Source organism: Ovis canadensis, chromosome 17 (assembly GCF_042477335.2).
Source record: "Ovis canadensis isolate MfBH-ARS-UI-01 breed Bighorn chromosome 17, ARS-UI_OviCan_v2, whole genome shotgun sequence".
Lineage (NCBI taxonomy): Eukaryota > Metazoa > Chordata > Mammalia > Artiodactyla > Bovidae > Ovis > Ovis canadensis.
The window spans coordinates 45,220,437-45,237,110 of NC_091261.1; the positions used below are offsets into that span (position 1 = coordinate 45,220,437).

A 16,674-nucleotide genomic window follows, 5' to 3' on the forward strand; every position below is an offset into this window, starting at 1 on the left:
GCCTGCCAGGAGTCTGAATTTTTCTTCATTCCTCTTCCCTATTAGTTCTGCTGGTCTTCCTTTCATAATCAGCACATAGTTCTTATTAATATAAGATTGCATGCACTATATACAAAGAATTTGGTAACATGAGTAAACTTTTTTTTAAATGTTGTACATTTCCCATGATTCTCACTTTGTCCTTTCACTTGCAAAACTTAAAGCTCTCCCACCAAACTAATTTTTACAAGAGTTATATGAGATTTACTCATGAAATTTCTTAGTAAATTCCCCTTAAGTTTAACTGCTAAATTTTCCTCACTGATTTTTACTTCAGGTTTTTAGGTTAATTCCAGTTATTAAAAAAAGAGATTTTATCAATGTAAATAATTTTATATGCTAGAAAAACACTGCCAGGTTATACTGTCCTTGCTATTCCTAAGAAATCACTGGAGAAAATTATTTTATGGGTATTGGTCCTCTAATTCTTAGAGCTAATGTTTTTTTCCTTTACCCTGCTGCTCCTGCTAAGTCGCTTCAGTCGTGTCCGACTCTGTGCGACCCCATAGATGGCAGCCCACCAGGCTCCCCCGTCCCTGGGATTCTCCAGGCAAGAACACTGGAGTGGGTTGCCATTTCCTCCTCCAATGCATGAAAGCGTAAAGTGAAAGTGAAGTTGCTCAGTCGTGTCTGACTCTTAGTGACCCCATGGACTGCAGCCCTAGAGATCCCAAAAAACTCAGACATACTTGATAGTTTTTGCTACTACATACTATTAAGAAAATATCCCCTACTAAAGAAATCAATACTGGCGCTATACTTACTGAACCAATACCATCCATCAGTGTTAAGAGTGAAGCTACAACTCTTTTTTCCACTTCATTCTGAGCTCCTTCTCTTTTAGGGCAAAGTGCATCCAGCTCATCAATGAAAATAATTGATGGGTGCCTAAAAATAAACAAGCAAAATGAATTCTCTAGCACACATTTAGCTTTTAAATTCGATATGTTGCATTTCAATTAAAAAATTGACTTTTTTTGATTGAAACACAATGCATCAAATTAAGACTTTAATTAGTATCAAAGACAAAAGCAACAGAATATGAAGCTGAAAAATCTTAGATTAATTCTAGCCTCAATTATTAAGTCACCAATATCACATGCTAGTAGATCTGCCCTCAATAAATAGCAGAATACTGAGAACTTGTATAGCTCATGAGATGAGAGCGAATGCTCAGATAGAGCTTGCCCACTAAGGCCCCCTAAATTGCTATCTCTTGATCAATTCAGAAACTGAGGCCAGTGAAGCTATTCCTTGTGGTTTAAAGTTCAAGGGATAGAAAGTAAGAAACGTTCTTTATTATTATTTGTTTAAATTTTCTTTATATAGTTTATATATATTCTTTAGTTTATATAACTATAGTCACCATGCTATAGATTAGATCTCTATGATTTATAACTGAAAGTTTGTACCTTTTGCTATATTATGTAATTTAGCAACTTATTTATCTAAAACCATATTTCTAAAGATTGTTTCTAAAATAAAATTAGATAGAACTGGATTAGAACCTCATTAAATTTATACTCTAATTCCAGTGCTATAACTATTTTTGTTCTATTCTTTCATGTTTCATATACAGTGCTACTATCTCTACTTTCATTAATATACCTTGACTATATCTAAAAGTGCTACCATCTCTACTTTCATTAATATAGCCTTGACTATTTCATTAATATAGCCTTGACTATATCCAAAAAATTCCAAATATCCAAAAATAAAGAATACCGCAGAGTGGCTTCAGCAAATATCTGACGTAATCTTGCTTCCGTCTCCCCGTAGAATCTGTAAGAAATATATTACATTTAAGGACCAACTCTTATCATTTTTAAAGCTCTGGCTTAAAAGTTCATCTGACTTCAAATATTTTCAAAATACTTAAAACTACTTTCAAAAAATATTTTCTAAACTTAAATTTTATAAACATTAAAAGCAAATTTAACATTTCAGTGTGTAAAACATCCAGAGAGAATATTATGTAGCCATTTTTTTTAAACTACATTTAAGAAGTATATCTAATAATATTGTTTATTCTATTAAATTATGCACCTACTTGCTTATAATTTCAGGGCCATTAATTACAGAAACATAGGCACCAACTTCATTAGCAACAGCCCTGGCAATCATTGTCTTTCCCGTACCCGGAGGGCCATAGAGTAACACTCCTCTAGGGGGAGGAATTCCTAGAAGAAGTAGTAGAGAACACTGGATTCAGCATTAGTAGGTTAATGGTAAGCACTGTCACATGACTTCAAACACGTGTTATAAAACAAATTTATGTGCATCAAAACTAAAGTAAGAGTCAGAACTTCCCCCCCACCCCACCCTCGACATGCCAACTAGCCTAAACACTCATCTCCAACTTTTTCTCTCTGTGTAGACCCAACCAGGCCAGACTGGTTAGTAAAAAACTGGTTGGATACCCACACTATTGTCATGCCCCAATACACACAGCACTGTCCAATGACCAAGGGCATCCAAAAGAAGCCACCAATCCCAGTTTTCATCCAACTAGTCATCTCAAAGAATATAAGCATTACGAGCAAAATGTCAATTCAAGGGTTCATTTGATACATATAAAGATTCATGAAAAAGGAAAAAGCAAAAGAACAGAGTAAGACATGGTATGCACCACATATGTGCAGAGGATCTGGGCAGTAATCTTTCAGAAGCCCTGAGTTTTCTAAAAGTCAAGTCACTCCCTGCACCCGTTTCAATACAAAGAGATCAGCATTCAGCTACACTGCATAACAAAGAAACCCAAACTATTTAATGTTTGGTTTATTTTTGCAGTCATTACAGTTAATCTAGCATGGTACTTATTCCAGATCCAATACAAACAACTGTGGAAGTATGCAGTTAAAACAGACAAGACTATGACTGACTCACATTATACCCTAAAGCAGCAGTCCCCAACCTTTTTGGAACCAGGGACTAGTTTTGTAGAAAATAATTTCTCCACTGACCAGGGGTGCAGAGGTAGGGGGGAAGACTGGGATGGTTTAGGGATGATTTAAGTGTTTTACATTTACGTGCACTTTATTTCTATGATTATTACATCAGCTCCACATCAGAGGCATTAGGCATTAGATCCGGAGCATAGAAAAAGGCTCAATTAAAAGGCATTTCCCAAAGCAACTGGCAACTCATACCACATCTCCCACTCAGGAAAGAAAAACAGGAAGAGAATGTGAACAATTATTAGGTAAGTGCAATGAGCCAACTGCTTTCTAGTTTAACATTTCTGGGTATAAAACACTGAAAAAAATCATACCATAACTCTTGAAAAGCTCAGGCTGTTTGAGAGGTAATTCAATAATTTCTCTAATTTCTTTCAGCTGACTATTTAAGCCACCTATCATGTCATAAGTTACTTTTAATTGGTCGGCTTGATCTTTTGAATTTGTACGGTTCTTTGTAAAACTGACTCTTGTTTTTGAAGAAATAAAATAAAAGGTATCGGTGTTGCTCTGTGCTCCCACGCTGGGTGACTTTAGCAATCTCTCTTCATTGACAGCTTGCTCACTTCCTTCCCTGGAAGACTCAAAACTATATGCAAGCCCTGTGACTTCCTCTAGTCCACGTCCACGGCCACTCCCAGGACTCTGTGTACCATCTGACGAAATGGCACCAGCTTTATTCATCATTCTGTCATCTACTGGTTTGTAAGGAGTACTACTTGATGCCGGCCGTCGGGGCACTTCCAGATCTAACTGGCTTAGCTGTAAGGATATATCCAGGGTGCTGGGATCTCTGCTGGACAGCTCAGAGGCCATTCCCCAGGCAGCACTGTCAGAGTCATTCTGAGCCCTTCTCAACATTGTGCCATCTGCCCCCTTCACTCGCAACACTTGCAGCTTGCACGGTCGTCCATAGAATGTACAGTACAGAAAGTTGCCTGGTAAAACAACCTTGCCATCTGGAAAACAATTTATTAAATATATATGTCAGCACAATTTCATTCATTTAAAGAGTGAATAGCAATTTAATCTATTAACGTAATTATGCCTGAAAAGACTAAACCAAAGATGAAAAACAGGACCTAAAATTCCTCCCCTAAGATACAGCACTATTTGGAGACAGAAGGAAAAGATGATTCTCTGAAATCCTCTATACTCAATACATGTATGATTCTATCAACTATATCCCCATATGGCCACCAGGCATTCCATGTTCAACAATGAACCAACCTAAAATGGCACACCTAAACTAACACTCCAACATTCCTCACTGAAAAGAACAGAGCTCAAGGGTTAAAAGTTTCAGTTCTACCACCAGCTGTCCACAGGTTAAGTCATACATTCTCTCCATGGCTCAACTATCAATCAATTACACAGCAGTTGAAGTTAATGCTGGGGAGGTGGGTGGGGGGAAGGAGAGAGAGACTACATCCCTATCTTAAAGGGATATAAATTCATTGGAAAGAATAGTCTCTACACTATTTCAAAGAAAAGTATTATGCACACAAGACCTAGAAGACACATTAGTTTATTTGCTGCTGCCTTGCTTTTCAAAATTTAGAAAACTATTAAAAATACATCTCACCTAGTTTTCTCAAAATGCAACCAGCCAGTTGTTCTTCATTAATATCTGCATTTTTGTCACTGTGAAGGGTGGGAGAAATAAAAATCAGCATTAAGTACACCAGAAACTAAAATGTAATATAAAATTACATGTACACAATGACAACACAGACCTAATCAAGAAAACCATTAGTTTACAACCTAGAAAAAGTTTATACAATTTTAAACGATTTATACTTTTCAGATATGTCTTACAGCCATGAAATCATTTGTAATTTAGTTTCCTAGAAGCCTAAATCAATGTTTTTTTTTTACTATCTTACATATCACTCATACACACACACACAACCCCCTTATACTCAGGTGCATACATGTACAAGCAACTGAGCACACACATACATGTACAAACATTGTATACATTTATGCATTACATCTCTGGATATAGTATATGTACAATAAATTAAAACAAAAAATGTGTTTTTTATTGTATATCATAACATCTTTAAATTGTATTTTTATTGTATATCAAAAACATTTTTAAAAAAACCACTGGCCTCAATTAATCATTTCCTTTCTGAACTTGCCCAGCTTGGATAAAGGCTTTTATTAATAGCTTACTTTATTCTCTAAGAATCATTTATAAATTACTTTTAAGGAAATTTAAATCCTACAGAGTACATTATCTGAAGAGGTAAGAAAAAAGCAAGGTAATGGTACAATGGAAGTTTATTCAAGAGAAAGGGCATGCCTAAAAAAAATGAAAACGCCTTCTTCTGACCAATTACTGTGTTTTCCAGGAAGATTGTTGTTTGACTATAGAAGTATGGCTAAAAATCATTATACTTGTAAAGAAACACATCCTTGGAGAGTTCTCAGAACATGCATTTTTCCTCCTCCATGTGTAAGCAGTCGGTATCAGGAGAAGCAGGCTATGGCTGTTGAATTCTGACAGAGATCACAGAGGGAGAAAGGTTTAGCTCAGGAAAAGGTGTATTAGCAGGCCCATGTGGTTCAAATCTAAGCCATGCTCTCAATCACATTATCAGGAAGAAAACTGATACAAACTTATTTCAGGATTCCATATACAAATTCATCTACTTGCTAAAATATGTTTGTAACCCCCAAATCAATACTAGCAGGGCTTTCCCAGACATCTGTGAAAGAGAACAGAACAGGCAAAAATGTGAGTTACTCAACACTATCCCAGCTGAGGTTAAAAAAAAGCCTCTATTTCAATTCTCATTCACAGGCGACCAGAGGACAGAAGTTGGGGAGGGAAGGGAGCAGTACAATATAGAGCAAAAAGCTGCAGCTCCAGGACCAGGTAGAGATGGGGTTTGAATCCTAACTCTGGCACCTCTTAATGGGGTGACCTCAGGCAAGTCAGTTAATACTTCTTAGCCACTTATCTTTTCTAAAGTAAGGAAAATACAGTCTACCAGAATGGGTTGTTCAGGGAGTTGTAAGTTATAATCTATTTAAGATATATATTTTCATATATTTACATATGTTAAATAAACACACATGTGGCAACTTCATGTAACATAACTACTGCAAATGATGATTTGATTGTTTTATTTATTCAAATAAAAAAGAAAAACAAGGAGAAAATTTCATGAATCAAATGTGTGTATAAAGAGCAAACTGTATGTATTTCCTTAAATACTTAAATTTACTTGTTTACAGAACTCTGAAACTATGTAGACTGTTGTTACTTATTAAACTTTGAACAGAAAATATTTCTAAATATGTAAAATACGTAAAAATAAACAGTTTTGCTTTAAAAAAAAAAGAATGTGTGCAGATAAAATCATTTCCACTAGAAGGAGCTCTAACATTAGTAATAAAATTTTTCAGATAACACCTGAAGGATTTAAGCAGCAGACTAAAATTACTGATTTTTCTTATTGAAAATTAAGATTCTTGTTTAAGTTCTGCTGCCACATTTAAAACACAAGATTCTTTAAAAAAAAAAAAAAGCTTCCATTTAATAAAAAGTCCCTCTGTAATAGGTACTTGTTATCACCTAAGACTCCTGCGCCCTCAAGAGGTCACACTTGTTAGTAACTGTACATCCAGTCAACTGATAATTGCCTAAAGGACTATTTTAGAACAGTCTAAAGATTACTTCACGCTAGTAAAGTAATGCTCAAAATTCTCCAAGCCAGGCTTCAGCTATACATGAACCATGAACTTCCAGATGTTCAAGCTGGCTTTAGAAAAGGCAGAGGAACCAGAGATCAAATTGCCAACATTCGCTGGGTCATCGAAAAAGCGAGAGAGTTCCAGAAAAACATCTATTTCTGCTTCATTGACTATGCCAAAGCCTCTGACTGCATGGATCACAATAAACTGTGGAAAATTCTGAAAGAGATGGGAAGACCAGACCACCTGATCTGCCTCTTAAGAAACCTAAATGCAGGTCAGGAAGCAACAGTGAGAACTGGACATGGAACAACAGACTGGTTCCAAATAGGAAAAGGAGTACGTCAAGGCTGAATATTGTCACCCTGCTTATTTAACTTCTATGCAGAGTACATCATGAGAAACGCTGAGCTGGAAGAAGCACAAGCTGGAATCAAGATTGCCAGGAGAAATATCAGTCACCTCAGATATGCAGATGACACCACCCTTATGGCAGAAAGTGAAGAGGAGCTAAAAAGCCTCTTGATGAAAGTGAAAGAGGAGAGCGAAAAAGTTGGCTTAAAGCTCAACGTTCAGAAAACGAAGATCATGGCATCTGGTCCCATCACTTCATGGGAAATAGACGGGGAAACAGTGTCAGATTTTTTTTTTTTTTTGGCTCCAAATTCACTGCAGATGGTGACTGCAGCCATGAAATCAAAAGACGCTTACTCCTTGGGAAGAAAAGTTATGACCAACCTAGATAGTATATTCAAAAGCAGAGACATTACTTTGCCAACAAAGGTCCATCTAGTCAAGGCTATGGTTTTTCCAGTAGTCATGTATGGATGTGAGAGTTGGACTGTGAAGAAGGCTGAGTGCCAAAGAATTGATGCATTTGAACTGTGGTGTTGGAGAAGACTCTTAAGAGTCCCTTGGACTGCAAGGAGATCCAACCAGTCCATTCTAAAGGAGATCAGCCCTGGGATTTCTTTGGAAGGAATGATGCTAAAGCTGAAGCTCTAGTACTTTGGCCACCTCATGTGAAGAGTTGACTCATTGGAAAAGACTCTGATGCTGGGAGGGATTGGGGACAGGAGGAGGAGGAGACGACAGAGGATGAGATGGCTGGATGGCATCACTGACCCAATGGACGCGAGTCTGAGTGAACTCCGGGAGTTGGTGATGGACAGGGAGGCCTGGCGTGCTGCGATTCATGGGGTCGCAGAGAGTCGGACACGACTGAGCAACTAAACTGAACTGAAAGATTAATCCTATTTAACCTGAGTTAATTAAAAAATTACCATAAAATAATCAGCAGGTTACTTCTCACTGAGCCCATTCTCTCACCTGCAAAAATGGATAAACATGGACACCTTGCAGGATAGAGGATTAAATGAGGGAAGAAAAATGGGAAAAGTGTATGCCCTTGTGTCCTAGCACATGGTTGGTGCTCAACATATGTTGTGTTCTTGCTTCCTTTCTGCCTTTTACTTTGTTGCTCACTAAACTGTTATAAAATGCACTGAAGATAGTTTCCTGTTTATAAAAAGAAAAATAAGCTAAAGCTTAAGCTTGGAATCTACAAAAGTAGCAAAAGAGAAGAAAACATTTCAAAGTCAAGCTAATGATTGAAAAATGTTTTGTGATTCCAGCACATAATATAAAATCCTCCAAATTTTTATAAATGTGCTATTAAAGTATCGAAAGATTTTTTAAAACAAATTTTGATAAGACTTGTATATGCAAACTGAGTAAAAACCCTATTAGATACAGAATAGTCAAGAAGGTGGGTGATATACTTTAACCACATCGATAGTCTTTCACAGGGGACTACTTAAAAATATGATAGATATAACTATTTTATTGGTTTGAATAACCAGTGAGTTAAAATACACAATCACATACTTTGCTTGAGCAGTCTTAATTAAAACTTGTTTCTTGCCTACTCATAGTAATCTACTACTGTCTTTACAATTGTAAAACAGGAAGCCCTGATTACACCACAAACCATGAGAGAAAATCACCATTAAATATCCATCAATAATAATTCCTCTTAACTAAAATGTCAGAGCATACTATAATCACAGGACATTAGAGAGCCTATAGTCCATAAATGACATAACACCCATCTAGTCCGTGCTGTCTGATACAGTAGGTCACAAGCCACTCAACACTTGTGGCTAGCAAGTGCTAATAATGTGGCTAGCTCAAACTGAGATGTGCTACAAAGGTAACGTAACAATGGATTTTGAAGGCTCAGTTTGAAAAGCAGAATGAGAAATCTTGTTAATAACTTTTTGTATTTATAAGTTCAAATAAAATTTTATATGTTGATTAAATAAAATATACAATTACTTTCTCTTTCTCTTCACTATTTAAATGCGGCTACTAGAAAATGCAAAATAATACATGTGGTTCACATTTGACTCATCATATTTCTACTGGGCAGCACTAATCCAGACAATCACCAACAACAAGAGCCAAACCTGAGAGCCACGTCCAATTCCTCAGCCTGCAGCACAGCACCCAAAACAGGCTGGACATGGATGGCATCACCAACCCTCACACCCACGTTCTTCTGTGCCACTTCACTCAGGCCAACCTTTCCTCCAGGAAATCCTGCCACAGGCCAGGCTGTATAGACCTACCCAGAACAGAGGAAACAAAAAAATAAGAAAATATGTATTTGTAGAATATCATTAATTTATAAGAAAGAAAACTAAGCACAGTCAAGTACATGGCTCTGCAAAACAGTCTTTGCCTCAAAGGAGATACTATGAGATACAAACTACAAAAAAACTATTGAGTTTCAGCAAGCTCTGGGAGTTGGTGAGGACAGGGAGGCCTCGCATCCTGCAGTCCACTGGGTCACAGAAAGTCAGACACGACTGTACGACTGAACTGAACTGATAAATATTACACCTTTTCTTGGTGAAGATTAGGGGTAATCCCACAGGGAAAACGGTGGAAGAACTGAGAGTTGGTTTTTAGGAAAAGAGACAAGACGTTAACAGGTGATAAGAGGAAGATAAGAAAAAATACTGAAGGCAAGCTAACTGTAAGGTAATTCAGTCTGGAGCATAAACTACATCTAGGAAACAGGGAGGACCAGCACAAGAGCTCCATGGGAACCTGGATCTCATCAGACTTATGTTCTAAGGGAGAAGGTTTCTAGCTCCAGATTAGTGGGCTGAGCTTATGCATTTATAGTCTTCTCTTCCACAAAACACAGTAAAGGATTTTTTACAGTATAAGCCCAGGACAACAAAAGGAATGGGAGATATGCCATCCGCAGATATGAGATGACAAAATACTCCCAGAGGACCCCACCGGTCGATGAAGCAGCAGCAGAAGACATGGCAGAGGCAGAAGACAACCAAGCTGCCAAAAATGATTCAAGAAAGATCCTGGACTGAAGAGTCTCAGGTATGATGAGTGGCTGCAAGGACAAACAGAGGGTAATCAAATATGTATATACAAAACAAATGACCCAAAATAACATTTCTGTGAGGAAATACAACTCACAGACAGAAAAATATAGGGCTGTTAGTGAGTAACTACTGCTGGGGGAAAGGCTTCTCCACATCATGACACTTAACAGCTACAACTCCCAGGGTATCATAGGAAGGAGAAGTTTATACAGATGTGAGGGTCTTGTAAGATATAGCTTTTCAATTATCAGTGCTTGTGTTGAAAACCAAAAACATCTCAAATATTTCTAAAATAAGGAAATGAAAAGGACTCTTACCTCCTGCTTTCCATCCAAACTGGTAAGCAACACTGGTCGACCAATACAAATATTTGCAGACTTCATGGTATTGAGTCCAAGTTGAACAAGAGAATTCTGGAATGCTTTAGGAACTTTGTCATCTACCAAGAAGAAGAAAATTATTTTCACAGTATTCTGTAACTGAAGTTAAAGCAAGATTTCTTTTGGACTAAATAAAAATCCTTAATCTACATTACCACATGAATGCACTTACCATACCCTGGAGAAACTATTTTTCGAACCCTCTTTATTTTAGCAGATTTAAAACCAAGACTTTGTGAGGTTCCACTGACAACATGAATGCTAACTAAAAAAGGATATTTTATGGGTAGCTATTAGTTTTCATTATTTTTTTTTTAAATCTCTAATTTCATTACTAACTGAACATACTTGGAATAGGGCTTTTCATACTTGCATTCTGAACGTCTCCTATTGCAAATTCTTACGTTGACTTGGCTACTAGTACTGAAAGGTCTGAACTGGGGAAACGGCACATAATCTGGCTCTAGAGGATTAAGTTATGTTTCTACTTCTGACCCACAGGACAGGAATCAGACATTTTCCTTTCTATTCCCAAGAACACATGGATAACCATAACACAGGTCTTGTTCCTTAGGCGGAGACACACTGGCTCAAATGACCATTAGTGCTTTCAACTTTTGGCCAGAGAAGGGCCTGCAATTCAGGCCAGTTACAAAACTTCTGAAAATGATGTGCTAACATCTCTAGCTCTGCCTACCCACTCCCTCAGGCTGCACATCTGGTTTAGCTGCCCCTCCTCTCATCTCCCAGAATCTTATATTGTCTGATACTAGCACTTATCATCATAATATTCATTTATTTTACAATTCAACTTTCCTTTAAACTATATACTGCTTCGGGGACAGGAACTGGGTCATACTCATCTTTGTAAACTGCACTGCCTAGAAGTTCATCAAATATAGAGTTCGTCTGCATAATAAATATCCATGATAAGAATGGATGCAGTAGTAAGTATACACTATTTTCTTTTCAGCACAAAATCTATGCTAGCACTTACAATGCCTGTCACAAACTTGATTATAAAACTTATTATAGTCACATATATCATAATCAGAGAGCTCTGACTAGTATTCGTGTTCTTCCATAATCAGAAAGCAGATCTTTTGTAATTAAAAAGAAACTAAGTTTGGAAAATTCAGCAGTAGCCACAGGACTGGAAAAGGTCAGTTTTCATTCCAATTCCAAAGAACGGCAATGCCAAAGAATGCTCAAACTACCGCACAATTGCACTCATCTCATATGCTAGTAAAGTAATGTTCAAAATTCTCCAAGCCAGACTTCAGCAATACGTGAACCGTGAACTCCCTGATGTTCAAGCTGGTTTTAGAAAAGGGAGAGGAACCAGAGATCAAATTGCCAACATCCGCTGGGTCACGGAAAAAGCAAGAGAGTTCTGGAAAAACATCTATTTCTGCTTTATTGACTATGCCAAAGCTTTTGACTGTGTGGATCACAATAAACTGTGGAAAATTCTGACAGAGATGGGAATACCAGACCACCTAACCTGCCTCTTGAAAAATCTGTATGCAGGTCAGGAAGCAACAGTGAGAACTGGACATGGAACAACAGACTGATTCCAAATAGGAAAAGGAGTACGTCAAGGCTGAATATTGTCACCCTGCTTATTTAACTTCTATGCAGAGTACATCATGAGAAATGCTGGACTGGAAGAAACAGAAGCTAGAATCAAGATTGCCGGGAGAAATATCAATCACCTCAGATATGCAGATGACACCACCCTTATGGCAGAAAGTGAAGAGGAGCTAAAAAGCCTCTTGATGAAAGTGAAAGAGGAGAGTGAAAAAGTTGGCTTAAAGCTCAACATTCAGAAAACGAAGATCATGGCATCTGGTCCCATCACTTCATGGGAAATAGATGGGGAAACAGTAGAAACAGTGTTAGACTTTATTTTTTTTGGCTCCAAATTCACTGCAGATGGTGACTGCAGCCATGAAATCAAAAGACGCTTACTCCTTGGAAGAAAAGTTATGACCAACCTATACAGTATATTCAAAAGCAAAGACATTACTTTGCTGACTAAGGTCCGTCTAGTCAAGGCTACGGTTTTTCCTGTGGTCATGTATGGATGTGAGAGTTGGACTGTGAAGAAGGCTGAGCGCCCAAGAATTGATGCATTTGAACTGTGGTGTTGGAGAAGACTCTTGAGGGTCCCTTGGACTGCAAGGAGATCCAACCAGTCCATTCTGAAGGAGATCAGCCCTGGGATTTCTTTGGAAGGAATGATGCTAAAGCTGAAGCTCCAGTACTTTGGCCACCTCATGCGAAGAGTTGACTCATTGGAAAAGACTCTGATACTGGGAGAGATTGGGGGCAGGAGGAGAAGGGGACGACCCAGGATGAGATGGCTGGATGGCATCACGGACTTGATGGACCTGAGTCTGAGTAAACTCCAGGAGATGGTGATGGACAGGGAGGCCTGGCATGCTGTGATTCATGGGGTTGCAAAGAGTCGGACACGACTGAGCGACTGAACTGAAGTCAACAAAAGCAACACCATGAGGTTTGATTTACATCATTTTTTGCCACTGCAAAGTAACTTCCTAACACTTTTGTTTTCCCTCTGTCATTAGATGAACAGATATAGAAAAACAAAGCATCTCCCAGGGATAAGATTAACAGGAGTGACCATAAAATAACCGTTTTTTATAATGAGAGACTGAAAATAAATTCAACTTTCCTATGAGCACCAGGTCTCTTACACAGTTTACACATCATTAACAGCAAAGCGTCCTGTTTGATAACCTCGTAATGTTCAGTTTCTGCCAATTCTCTCTTCCTTACGAAGGAAACCTCTATGAATTACCCTTCTCTCTTGATAATTACCCTGCAGAGGTACTCAATCCCTGACAAGATTTTAAGTTTTCTTTCTCTCTTCCTTCCATCCTACCCTGAACCAAGATTTGATAAATCACACACTTAAATACCTCCATTTTTCCCCACCACCAATAGATTCAAATTCCCATCCACTGGCCTTATTTCCTAATACATTTCCATCGTATTCTCTGCTTACATACTGTTAACCGCACAATTCCCTTCACTAGTCCTCATTCCTCCAATTCTTTCTATCTCTACATCCACACATCCACTTCCCTACTAATTTATTGAGCACCTTACGGAGCAGATTAACTAGTGAGATAGTAAAGGTAATTTCAATCAACCATCTACCCTTCATTTGTTCATTCAGCAAACAGCACATGCCCACTCTAAGGCAAATACTACACTAGGCACTGGGGATATAAGGTGGACAAAAGCAGACACAGTCTTTGTCATGGAACATGTAACTTTATAGAATGCGAACTATTACACAATCACTAAATAACTGTATAATTATAAACTAAGATTAATGCAATGAAATAACAACTAAGAATGCTAAGAGAGCCTATAATGTGGGATCAGACCTAACTTAGAAGAATCAAAGAATTTTTTTTTCAAGGAATAATGTTTACATTTGTGTGAAGGAAGAGTAAAATTCATTCATTGAAGAGAGAAAAAAAAAAGACAATTCTGACTAAAGAGAACAGCATGTACAGAGATCCTTGACAGAAGACAGCACTCCACATCTGAGGGGAAAAGTGTAGGCAGAGTGGTGGGAGAAAAAAAGAGAGCCACATAAGGAAGGTCAAGACCACCTAGGGCAGTGTGCTGTATCAAGTTCCTGGTCTTCAATCTGACAGTAATTGGAGGCCAGTTAGTAGAGAAAAGCAGAATCGTGACAGGATTTTTATTTTAAAAGATCATTCTGTCTTGCAGAGTGGAAAAGGAATTGGAAAGGAGCAATCAGTGTAGTAGCCCAGGTGAGAGAGGATGGTGTCTGAGATTAACGTTGAAGCAGTGGGAAGGGAATGCAGAAGTGTAACATGGGAAAAATTTTAGCTAGTAAACTGGACTTGATGGTGGACTGGATAATGTGAGATTTAAGAGGGAGGTGTCAAGGGTGATTTGAGATTTCTGAATTTACAGTGAGAAAGACTGAATAGAGCTCATTTGTTTTGTTGGAGGAAGTACCAGTTCACAAGGTCAGTCCTGAAGTATCTTTGAAAAATTCAAAAGAAGAGGTACAGCACAGTGCTATATTCAAAGTGAGGACCATGAATTAAAAAAAAAAAAAAGGAATCCCATTTATCAGTGCATCAAATATAAAAAATACCTAGGAATAAATTTAACCAAGGAGGTGAGACTTCTTACTCTGAAAACTATAAGATTCTGATGAAAGAAACTGAAGACACAAATAAACAGAAAGATACACTGTGCTCGTATTCGAATGGAACTAGAATAGTCAATGCAATCTTGAGAAAGAACAAAGCTGGAGGTTGAACACTGATTTCAAATTATAGTAATCAAAACAGTATGGTAGTGGTACAAAAATGGATACATAGATCCGTGGAAAAGAATATAAAGCCCAGAAATGAACCCACACATATATAGATAAGTAGTCAATGACAAAGAAGGCAAGAATATATAATGTGGAAAAGACAAACTCTTCAATCATTGGTGTTGGGAAAACTGGACAGCTACACGCAAAAGAAATGAACTGAATCACTTTCTTACAAAAATAAATTCAAGATGGATTAAAGACTCACATGTAAGACCCAAAACTATAAAACTCCTAGGAAAAAACAAATGCAGTAAATTCCCTGATGTTAGTCTTAGCAATATTTTTTGGATCTGTCTCCTGAGACAAAGGCAACAAAAGCAAAAATAAATGAGATTATATCTAACTAAAAAGCTTTTGCACAATGAAGGAAACCATCAAACAAAACAAAAAGATTGCCTATTGAATGAAAGAAGATATCTGCAAATGACAACTTGATATGGAATATCCAAAATATATAAAGAACATTTATACATATATATTGAAATATTACTCAGCAACTTAAAAAAAGAATGAAATCTTGCCATTTGCAACAACATGAATGGATCTAGAGGATATTATGCCAAGTGAAATAAGCCAGAGACCAGTATCATATGATTTGACTTACATGTGGATACTAAAAAACAAAAATATAAACAGCAACAGATTCACAGATACAGAAATGTGTTTCTGAAATGGGAGAAAGGTGGCGGTGGCTGAGCAAAAGAAGGGGAATAAGAAGTACAAATTTCCAGTTATAAAGTATTGAATAAATAAGTTACAGAGAATTAACACACAGCATAAGGAATATTGTCAATAAAACTGTAATAACTTTGGATAGTGACAGATGGTTACTAGACTTCATCACGGTGATCATTTCCCAATGTATTTAAAAGTGATTATGACTTACATCTGAAACTAATATTGTTAATCAACTATATTTCAGTTAAAAAAAAAAATCGTGGTCCACAAACTCTTTATTCATGAGAGGTACTTACCTCAGAAAATAAGGCTACGCATTAAGTAGTTTTTATTGTAATTTAACAGAGTAATTTTACATCTGTTGAATCTAATAAAATTTTATTTTTTTATTTTTCCAGTAATTTACTTTTATCATATTTTACAAAAGTGCTGATCTGTGACATGTTGGGAATTTTTAAACTTTCCCTACAGAGTGTGAGAAGCACTGGTCTAGAAGACCATTGAACCATGACTCAGAAACAAATTACAAATATAAATCTAAAAATAATAAGAGTGTAAATGGAAAACTCTGGGCACTGGATGAACTTGCCAAAGAAAAAAAAATTTTTTTATAGAGAAAGAGAGTTTAGGGCTAAGAATAAAGGAACTTCTACATTAGGCGGAAGAAGGCAACCTGCAAAGGAAACTGATGAAGTGCCAATCAAAAGAGGGAGAAAAACTAGGAGAGTTTGATGACATTTAAGTCAGAAAAATAAAGTATTTCAAGAGAACAGAAACGGCTGGCAACACCAAAAGCTGCTCAGGTAAATAAGCAATGAAAACCATCCACTGGATTTACCAACCTGGGGATAATCAGAGATCAGGGAGCGGGCAGTTTCCATGGAATACTGGGATGGATGTCAAATAGGAATGGCCTAAGGAATAAACGAGAGCTGAGGAGGCAGAGATGGCTCCATTTAAGAAGTCTGGGAATGGAGGGTGTGGAGCTTTATCAGCAGGTTTAAATGCCAATGGGAAAAATCTAGTCGAAAAAGGGACTGATACGCAGGACAGAGCAAGTTGTCCTCTGATCCCAAGAGAGACTGAAAACACTATGTCAACTG

The 16,674-nt window shown here is 37.4% G+C and overlaps 1 protein-coding gene across 1 annotated transcript in view; it reads right to left on the reverse strand.

Annotated features, from left to right (window-relative positions):
• The window catches only part of AFG2A (AFG2 AAA ATPase homolog A), a 350,811-nt gene that overhangs the window by 332,277 nt on the left and 1,860 nt on the right, over positions 1-16,674 (reverse strand). The window contains exons 3-9 of the mRNA XM_069557480.1: positions 10,435-10,556; positions 9,173-9,330; positions 4,582-4,640; positions 3,311-3,955; positions 2,090-2,219; positions 1,765-1,821; positions 804-927 (exon numbers count right to left, since the gene is read on the reverse strand). Of these exons, the coding sequence (XP_069413581.1) occupies positions 804-927; positions 1,765-1,821; positions 2,090-2,219; positions 3,311-3,955; positions 4,582-4,640; positions 9,173-9,330; positions 10,435-10,556 (1,295 nt within the window). The remainder of the gene's footprint in view (positions 1-803; positions 928-1,764; positions 1,822-2,089; positions 2,220-3,310; positions 3,956-4,581; positions 4,641-9,172; positions 9,331-10,434; positions 10,557-16,674) is intronic.